Source organism: Lycium barbarum, chromosome 6, assembly GCF_019175385.1.
Source record: "Lycium barbarum isolate Lr01 chromosome 6, ASM1917538v2, whole genome shotgun sequence".
NCBI classification, from domain to species: domain Eukaryota; kingdom Viridiplantae; phylum Streptophyta; class Magnoliopsida; order Solanales; family Solanaceae; genus Lycium; species Lycium barbarum.
Window position 1 is genome coordinate 117,681,778 of NC_083342.1, and position 10,572 is coordinate 117,692,349.

Below are 10,572 nucleotides of genomic sequence, written 5' to 3' on the forward strand. Positions count from 1 at the left end.
GGATTTCAAAGAAATCTGCCACATCTAGATGCATGGGCTCAACATTATCTTCAGAAATAAAATTTGCTTCGGCATCCTTTTCTGCCTTTTTTAGGGAGGCTTGGTATAGCTCAACAAGGTGCTTTGGCGTACGACAGGTACGTGATCAGTGCCCTTTTCGTCCTTATCAGAAGCATTTATTTTTTGAATTTTTCTTTTGCACAGCTTCATGCTTTTCATCCTTCCTTTTACACTGCTGGTGGTGAAGGGTATTATATGGTGCAAAACGAGAATCATGATTAAAATTCCTTCCTCGACCACGACCATGACCACGACTGGGGCCACGACCTCTTCCACGCCTAGAATGGCGAAAATTTGCCTCATTCACTTCAGGGAATGGGGCAGTACCAGTGGGTCGGCTTTCATGATTTTCCATCAGTAATTCATTATGTTGTTCAGCCACTAGAAGATGTGAGATTAGATCAGAATATTTCTTGAACTTCATCTCTCGGTATTGCTGCTGCAGGAGCATACTCGAGGCAGGAAAAGTGGAGAATGTTTTCTCCAGCATATCATCATCAGTAATATTTTCACCACATAATTTCAATTGAGAAATAATTTTAAACATTGTAGAATTATATGCCTTAACAGATTTAAAATCTTGGAACCTTAAATGGAGCCAATCAAAACGTGCTTGTGGAAGTATGACCATCTTCGGGTGATCATATCTATCTTTCAGATCATTCCACAGCTTAAGAGGATCTTTAACCGTGAGATATTCCATTTTCAAATTCTCATCAAGATGATGGCGGAGGAATATCATTGCCTTAGCACGGTTTTGGTTGGATGCCTCATTTTTATCTTTGATGGTGTCTTCCAGACCCATCGCATTAAGGTGAATCTCGGCATCAAGAATCCAAGACATATAGCTATTGCCGGATATATCTAAGGCTACAAATTCACGTCTAGAAAGATTTGCCATTAGTAATGAAAAACAAAGAAATCAATACCTTCGAGGCTTGTAAAGTATTTGCTCGAGATGACAGAGTCTCGTGCTGATAACGTGTTATAAAATAAAACTATGAAGTAAATACACAGAAGAAATATGTAGAGATATATCAGATTATATTACTTGTTCTCTCAACATTGCATCTGTGCATCCTATTTATAGGAGCAACATACAAAGGATTAACATATTTAATTGACATGAGATATTTTGGGATATTTATAACTTAAAGGATATGGACCGCTTGACATATTTTTAACAAGGAGCACATTGTCATAACATAATCTGTAGCGAAGTGAAAAAGTAATACGGAGTAAGTAGAAGGAGCGAGGCAGCCTCCGCCCAAATTGTCAAAGGTCGGGGCAAATTAAGGATGGCGAAACCAGTTGGCGATTCGCGCAGCAACAGAGCTGCTGTTCAGGCCACAAACGACGACGCTTCCGCTAGCAAACTGTATGTACCCCACCCGAGAGATATAATACTCCCTCTGTCCCTGATATTTCGAGATCTTGATCGTCAATTCTGAAAAAAGATTTTCTTGTTTGACTCTTGAAATCCAAAATAAATTGGGCAGACGGAGTATATAATATTACACCTAATTATCCAATTAAAGTTGGTTTAATAGAGTATTTATTTTGAAGGTCATGCGTGAAAAAAGGATACATGAAAGATGATTATGTTCATCTCTTTGTTAAAAAGGAGCTGAGGCGAGCTCCCATTATTAATCGTGGTATGCCATCCCTTTTTTTTTTTTGCTTCTTAATGTGATGTGCTTAGTATTATTTGGGGTTGATATGCAAGTTAATAATTGTTAGGTTATTTTGCCCGCTGGGCTGCTCTTCGCAAGATGCTCTATCAATTTCTCGATTCTGAGGATGGAAATATGAAGAAGCAGATACTCTCACTTGGAGCTGGCTTCGACACTATGTTTTTTCAGTTGCACGTAAGCCACTTTTCTTGCGAGTATTGAAAATTTTATATGAAATGTATTTTAGTCACAAAAAAGGATTTTGTTTCATTGCCCGACCCCGACTAGTTTGGGAGTTTGGTTCTAAGGCAAGCTGACAGTGTCTATTCATATGTATCAATATCAATATTCCTCCCTGTCTAAGGGACCCTTAAGGAAAACAAGGCAATAGCTTCGGTTAAAGCAAATGGCCGAACTGAATAATCTAGATAGAAGGGTGTTCTCCCTATTCTTTGAGAGGTTGCTTGCGACGGTACCATTAGCTAGGCAATCAAGGCAGGTCGAGCAGAGTAGGCCCGTTTACTTATGTTTTCTCATATGAATCTTTTGTCTCCGGCTATTCGGGATCCCATTTCCGTACCAACGCAAGATATGCTTATTGGATGCTATGTATTAACGAGCGGAAATCATCAAGGTATTTGTGTAAATAGATATAATCCATGTAATCGCAGAAAATATCAAAAATGAACTTGTCAAGAGAAAATGGAGGTTAAGAGCAATCATTACCGATGCCTCAAACGGGTTACTGTACATAGAAATCTGAGTGTCTGGTTTGAGTTATCTGCAAGATTTGTTGAACTTGGTTGACACGTGGAGTATTGCTTTATGTTAATTTATCTGATAATGCTCCTGCTGCTTAATGTAGTTCTCCGATACAAATTAATACACTCCGATGGTTACTATAATTCCCTTCCTTTGGTAAGAAGAAGTAATAGCTAAATTTGTCTTTGGTAGGATGAAGGAAAAGCTCCTTATCTTTACGTGGAACTGGATTTCGCTGAGGTGAGATTTTCAAATTCTAAGTCCCCTGACTTTGTTTAAAGTTTGGCATTTTGCTATAGTAAATGAGATCTGTTTTATTTCTATGTGGCTGCGATATTCTTTGCTTTTTGGCAAATTCTTGGCTCAAATAAAGAGCTCAGCTCTCGATATTTGTCTTTTAGGTAACAAGTAAGAAGGCAGCTCTTATTGAAACATATAGTCAGTTGAGGGATAAAGTTGGCGAAACAGCATCAATCTCCTCAGGTAATAAACTCTTTCAGCGCTTGCAAAGTTGTGAATGTTTTTCTCTTGTGGATTGCCAAATTGGTGATCCCGCTCTTTCGTTTACCTGGGCAAACATTTGATTGCATTTCCCTAGCAAGGTACCATGTTTTTGACTGTGAGATGGATAGGTCTAGCATTTAATAGATGTCAGTTAACTACCACAATGTTCTTAAATACAATTAGTCAACTATAATCTATTCTATTTTTAATCTATGTAAGTTGAATCTGTATGAATAAAGAAAAGTGGCCCGTAAAGCGTCGCCTGTGACCTAAGGGTGTGCTTTTTGCCTTGGATGACTCTTTGACGTTAGATAAATTACTTGAACAGTCTTTTGACACTGACATGATGTTCAGCAATGAAGTTTTGACTTATCACAGGAAAATCCTGCAGTTATGAATAAAGCTAGATTTCATTTTAAAATCACTGGGAGGACATGTGAAACACTACTGGTAGTTTCTGTTCGATGCTATATTGCGTGGATCCTTCAATTTCGTTGACGTACCTGTGTCAAATGAGTGTGATACGGGTATGGACTTTGTGTAGATTCTTCAAAATACACTAAAAATTAGCAAAAAACTTGACTTACCCGTATGTTTGATGTCTTGAGGCTGGTAAGATGGGAAGAAACCATTCATGAATAATGACAGCTGATGAAAAATATGTTCATGATAAGGCTCCTCAAGTCCATAACCAGGGTGATCCCTACAAGATCCATATATAGATCAACAAAAAGATAGTTTGATTTTTTCGGTTTCTTCAATTATTAAAATTTGATGCCCATGAACAACAAATCTGCAATGCAGAAGGAAACTAAAACAGAAAAAAAAAATGCTAAAAAAAAGGAGGGGCAGAAAGAGAAAAGGAGGTGTAAAATGGATGTGTGATATCTGGTTCCTGTATAAAGAGAAACGTACATGCCAAAATTTTCAAAATGTTGTAAGTTCTCTAAATGTTATGTTGGTCTATTTTTGCGGGTTGCAGTGCAACTTGTCTGTTTGTGGAGGTCCTTTGTTCTGGGAAATGCATCTAATGACGGTGGAAAGTGACAGTAGATATTACTCAGGATAACCAAAAGGAAAATCTAACATCCAACTCAGATTTGGATCCACAGAATGTAGTGAATCATCTAGGAGTTCCAACTACTATAATGGTCCTTTTGTTGTACTTGATCACATCCTTCGTCAAAAACTAAAATATGTTTGGTAGTTTTCAGACTTTAAACACTTTACAATCTTATGGACATTAATCTGCAATGACTGGCAAGAGTGGTTGCAAAGAAGCTAGGTTGTCATGTCACACAGAAACTCTTAGATTATAGAATCTAACTATAAACTTTTAACGAACTATTTGTGAAGGAAGTTTTATTTCCAGTTAACTAATAGATAGATATTTTTACCTCTAAAACAAACAGTAGATATACTTGCTTTGTCCATGTTGAATCTAATTCTTCGATGGAATCTGTTTCTTAAAGTTTAATGCTTAGTGCAACTTCTTGGACATTTATTCTCTGCAAAAGCTAGAATGAACTAATATCTAGCTGATGTAGATTCTCTGCTTTTTGGCATACCTCTTGTGTACAGGAGTATTCCTTACAATTGTCAATAATATTATTTAGCATTATCAAAAAGGAAAACTAATATCTAGCACAACTAACTAATCTTATGCTTTCATGCAGAAAAGGGGGAAGTCCATAGTGATCATTACAAATTGCTGCCTGTAGATTTGCGCAACATAGACAATTTAAATGATATTATAGCCCAAGCAAATTTAGACCCCAGGTATGTCATTGCTTCCCTGCTATTTTTCCTTAAACAGTTTTGTCTTTAATCTCCAGAAACACAGCACAAGTGATCGTGGATGATGCTATTATCACTCTTTTTGTATTTAGCTTTTCATATGCATACTAGATCGTTCTGCCTTTTCACAAGTTACTTGCACTTCCATTCTTGATTTTGTCATTGTTCTCGGCTGATGTGAAACCTTTGTTTGATGTCTATGTTCTCTTCAAATTTCCCTTTTAAGTAAATATTATTGGCTAGTATATACCTAATGTCATTTCAGGAACAAGACATGATCTTTTAAAATTCAGTATGAGCTGATGATGGACTAGGAAGTGATTTTTTGTATTTTTGGGTAAATTTTTTCCTGAGTATGTAATACGGGATTGATACCAATGATGTAGAAGGCGAAAATGGGAAGACTCAGTAAGGTCGTAACAACACCCCCCCCCCCCCCCCCCCCCCCCAAAAAAAAAGATTGAGGTTCTTAATAGCTGACAGGTGTGGTGTTCAAAGACTCATGTCCGGTAGCATGTAAAGACTTGTAACTTGAAAACTGTGATGAGCTATTAAAGTAAGAAGTTTACATACTATTCAGCCAGTTGTGGTTGCTTATAGTTAAAATCTAGGGACTACACTAGGAATGCAGTAGTTAATAGTCATGTATTGGACAATTGAAAGGGTATCAGACTAATTGGCTGTTAGGTGCTTTCTCAGTCTATACTACTGCTAATTGTATTCTTTTGATTGTCTTCCTTTATTTCTCCTCTTTTCAAATTTAGAACTATCTTGTTCTCTTTTCTCCTTCCCATGTTTTGAAAATATTGATCATTTATACATGTCCAAGTTCATACCTGATTAGGGTTAACTGCACATTCTGATGTTATCATCAGTTTGCCAACATTTATAATTGCAGAATGCGTTCTTATATATTTGGATCCTGATTCAAGCCGTGCTATTGTTGGATGGGCTGCAAGAACCTTTTCCACGGCAATATTTTTCTTGTATGAGCAGGTTGTGGAAACTATTAAGTTAAATCTTGTATTCTTTCATAGGCCTGATCCCTCCCTTAGTCCTTTCGACTTGAGTTCCACTGCTCTACTGTCCTAAGGTACTGTGGATGCCTTGCTGATTTATTGTAATGACTTTCTTCTACTGTGTGGCTTATTGACAGATCCATCCGGATGATGCTTTTGGCCAGCAAATGATTCGGAATTTGGAGGTATTCTTTGCGGATTATCTTTTTTCTTTGATGTGTCCGTGGAACAGAGTTATAATGCCTCTTTTCCTTTTTCAGAGCCGAGGCTGTGGACTATTAGGAATTTATGCTACACCCACTTTACAAGAGAAAGAAAATCTATTTGTTGATCAAGGATGGCAGGTATCTCCAATTTTCAAAACTGCTTCTTAGACCTTTGATGTTAAATCACCATACCTCTCTCTCTCTCTCACACACACACATATGTATACCTGTTCCTTCCGTTCCAGGTGTAGGGTGCATATTTTAGTTTTTATACAGACCTGCAGTATTTCCAACCATTTGTCTTGTGACCCCATCTTCTGCAATCAGGGATGGTAGAAGATTTACTTTTTAGCTGAGACTGGCCTTTCTTGTTGAAGGTCTTAAAGCTTAGAAGAGAATTAATGACTAGCTTCCTTGTAAAGTAGGACCCGGAAGAGAATAAAAGTGTGTAGCCCTGGTAAGTTATTTGGAAGACGGAGGATCCAAGCAAAGTTACTTGCTTTGGTTGGATTGTGATGCATGAAGCATGTTTGGCACAGGAAAATGTGCAAAGAAAGGGTTTTTACTTTTTTTTTTTTTTTTTGATAAGGTGTGAAAGGGTTTTAACCTATGCAGCTGGTGCTGCTTTTGTAAAGAAAATGGGAAGACAGTTAATCATTTACTATTGTGTTGCAATTTTATTTGGAAAATATGGTGTATGTTCTTGGACTTACATGGGATTCATTGGTGATGCCTGTCAACATCAAGCAAACTTTGTGCAGCTGGCAAGGGCAACCTTTAAGAAAAAAAGCAGAAAAAGATTTAGTTGTGCATTCCTTTTTGTATTATGTGGACAATATGGCTGGAAAGAAATTGAAGGTGCTTTTATGGAAGGGAGGAAAATGTCAGTTCTGGTAAAAATAGATGTATTTAGAACCTAAAAATGTGGTGTAGTGCTTCTTTTGATTTTGAAGTTGATGTGATGCTTGATTTCCTAGAATCCCTTCAGGTTTGAGGGATCTGCATCCAGTTTGATACTTTTTGTAATGCTGCAGTACCATCTTGGTACTGGCTGACAGTTTTCTAAAATAAAATTCACCTTGTACTAATCAAAAGAAAAAAGTAGGAATACCATCCAATAGGATAGATAAGGCTAATGAGTGATCTCGTTATCCATTTAGTATTAAGCTATAGCAGGTTAGATGAAAAGTGCATGCATTAGTTGCCTCTGAACTTCATTAGTTGTAGGCTCAAGCATTTTAACTTCCTATTTGCAATCACTGATAATTTGAACGATTACAGGTGCTGAAGCTCTAGCTAATTAATTGTTTATATGACAAAGCACACATGCAATTACAACTAATGGTTTGTTATTGATTGGTTGCAGAAAGCAGTTGCTTGGGACATGCTACGGGTTTATAGTGATTTTATTGAAGCTCAAGAAAGACGCAGGTTAGTATGAGCTTTCATTGCTCTGATGCATTGATATATAAACAAGGGAATGATATGATTCATCTGAAGATAATGATGAGCATCCCACTAGGCTGACCTGACGCTAATATTTTGGTCTCATATATGATTTTCAGTTGTTTCTTTGTATCTTTAGAACAAACAAAATATGCTTTTATTTCCCTATGAAACACAATAGAAGCTTTATCTTTTAGAAACTTTCTATTGTCTAAAGGTACCATGGTTTTCATGAAATATATTCATACCTTTTTTAGATTTTAATATATCCTTTTCCCAGCAGAAAGGTTGATTCCTAATTTTTCTGTGTGCACCTTTTCACTGTATCTACTTTGCACTTGGAGAAACGTAAAACTGTTGCAGCCCTTCTCCCCCCCGCCCCCCCCCCCCCCCCACCCAACCAACACACACACGTACGTACACCAAAAAAGAACCAGGGCAGTCCTCAAATACTTGTATGTGAATCTCTGAACAGGATTGAAAGATTGGAAATATTTGACGAATTTGAAGAGTGGTATATGATGCAGGTAAGTTTCTATCACTCTTCTGATTTTGACTGCAAAATATATTCAGTTTTTGCATGGAATGGCGTGACCTTATCTGTACCATCATGAAAGTTGAACACTTTTTTCCAGATTCGCTGATTGGATTGTCTATTTTTTTTGTAACGCAAGTTTCTGACCAGTACATCTGGTATCTGGTATCTTATTGCATTACCATCTGTGACTGCTAGATATTGTACCTATAAGACGCCATGATATAACTTGGAAATTGGAAAAGGATGAGAAGAAAATGCATCCGACCCTACATATTGAAGGTTTCGTAACTTTATTAAGATGATGAGTAGCTAAAGGTTAAGAGCCGAACCTTCTAAAAAAAGGTATAAGAGTCGAAGAAGAGAAGTTTAATTAGAGTATCTTTCTCAAGTATTAATGTGTGAATTGTGATGCACAATCACGAAGTACCCAAGGTTTCATTTGTGGTCCAATTTGCTAGTCCCCTTTATGCTCAAAGGAGAAGTTCATGCAGTCATTCAGGATTTTCTTCTTGCAACTGTGTCTATTAATGAAAGGTTGGATTCTTTTTTTTTTTTTTTAAATCCAATTTGCTGGTCCTCCTTTTTCAGATTATGCTGGGGCAAAATGCTTACTTTAGTTCTCTGCTTTATTTATCTTGTATAATGCTCCTCTTCATCATTAATTCATTAGTTTTTATTTCTGAAAACTCAATTCCAGGAGCACTATTGTGTTACATATGCAATTAACGATGCTATGGTAAGCTTATATCTCTGCTACATTAAACTATGTAAATTAGTTTTGGACTTCCAGGAGTATTCCATTAATTGTGTCTACTTTTAATTTGATCTATACTTCAGGGTCTGTTCAAGGAATTTGGTTTCCCTAATAGACAGCCTACGACAGACGCCTCGATTGCAACATCCACATGAAAAATGGACCTCATCTAGACAATCATTTATTTTCAACCTCTGATGCTAATCAGAATATGAATGGAAGCTGGTTACTAGTTGTCAACTTGTCCGGTCTTAGAGGTTTGAGGTACTGAAAGGGTCTCAACCAGTACTGGGTCCTAGTTAGATGTTTTAGGGATGATCATTAGTGTGAATGCATCTGTACATATACTTGTTTGACATGAAGGGGAAGATCCTTTCCGGATATTCTTTTATTTTTCTTTTTATTTTACATAATTTTGGACTGAACTGAGTTTGAATGGATCGACATGGGCAGTGAGAGTTTATATGGAGCCCGTTTAGATTGGCTTATAAGTTGCTTATAAGCTGTTTTTAGCTTTTTTGAGTGTTTGGCTAGCCAGCTTAAAGTCATTTTGTGCTTAAAATAAGTTCAAAAAAATAATTGGGCCCATTTGACTTAGCTTATCTAAAACAGCTTATAAGCCAAAAAAAAAAGTTAGACTACCTCAACTTATTTTTTTTTAGCTTATAAGCCGTTTGCAGCTCATAGGCATAAGCCCATCCAAACAGGCTCATAGTCTATCCCAACTTGTTTCGGGTTGAGGTGCAGTTGGTGTTGGTGTATGAAGGGTAGATCGTCTTTTTGCTAGCTGTCTGTTTGGCAAAGAAAAACGTGGTAGGGCCCTTTGAGAACGGAATTGTGTTGTTTTGGCCCTTGTTGGGCATGGTTGTCTCCTTTTTTTCTGTTAGATACTCTTTTCTCTTTCTTTACTTATCTACTTGCAAGTTGCATCAACCTTTTGTTTTTTTGAATTTAATTTGATTATTTTACCACCGAATTGGTAGATGCGAAAACTCAATGCTTCATCATGACAAGTTTTGTACCTCAAAATAATATTCATAGCTATGGAAGATAAAGGTTTTTCTTTTTTGTGTTACTGCAATTTGAGGTTACCATACACGTGCGGATTGAATTTGCAAACTCTATTCATGCATCTTGTATATCTAGCATATGGCAAATCATTATTTGCTCTAATTAAATTCTTGACATTGGAGTTACAGTCTAGTGATTACTACAAGTTTTCTCTATTCCTCTCACCTTATGCTAGAGAAATATTTAGGAAATAGAAAAGACCCGTACTGGATGGAATTCCTTCGGAGGATTTTCTTTGTACCGGTGAGGTACCGAACGTTGTAAAATTAAGCATTCAATATTTATACCAATTCAATGAATACGTTACTACATTACATATGCCTTTATATATACTGCCATCACTTAACTACACTTAACTAATTCATATCTTTACCTTTTATAGTTAATCATAGTAAATCGATGTAACTTGGCGTAAATATCGAGAAAAAGTTTTTCAATAGTCATGACTATAGAGTGCATTGAAATAAAAGATGAAGGGAGGGGGCAGGGCCCAAAGCAAGAAAAAGTGGATGCACCTAGTGCAGGTTGGAATAATGTAATCCTGACAAATAAATTTATGTGAACGGGTGTGGGCAACGGGGGGAAAAAGGGTCCCCCTTTGTTGTTCACCTTTTTAGGAGGGTGGAATGGTGTATTATAGTTCTATCATTTTCTATGGATTGCAGCCCTATTTGTGTCTCACACTATCATCTTTGCTGGTATATTTATTTCAACTTTCTAATGCTCTATTTGCCTATTGCTG

At 36.9% G+C, this 10,572-nt stretch overlaps 1 protein-coding gene across 2 annotated transcripts; it reads left to right on the forward strand.

Annotated features, from left to right (window-relative positions):
* Positions 1-1,255: 1,255 nt before the first annotated feature.
* On the forward strand, positions 1,256-9,228 carry LOC132645793 (leucine carboxyl methyltransferase 1 homolog). Of its 2 annotated transcripts, XM_060362993.1 has the most exons (13): positions 1,258-1,438; positions 1,627-1,715; positions 1,801-1,928; positions 2,688-2,735; positions 2,897-2,978; positions 4,676-4,778; positions 5,672-5,792; positions 5,953-6,000; positions 6,076-6,159; positions 7,388-7,452; positions 7,943-7,994; positions 8,703-8,741; positions 8,843-9,228. In XM_060362993.1, the coding sequence occupies exons 1-13, from the start codon at positions 1,359-1,361 to the stop codon at positions 8,912-8,914; spliced, it is 1,011 nt and encodes a 336-aa protein (XP_060218976.1). In that variant the 5' UTR covers positions 1,258-1,358; the 3' UTR covers positions 8,915-9,228. The 2 variants fall into 2 exon arrangements, with proteins under 2 accessions (XP_060218977.1, XP_060218976.1); XM_060362994.1 differs by lacking the exons at positions 7,388-7,452; positions 7,943-7,994; positions 8,703-8,741; positions 8,843-9,228 and adding an exon at positions 6,399-7,355 and having other exon boundaries at positions 1,256-1,438.
* Positions 9,229-10,572: the final 1,344 nt, after the last annotated feature.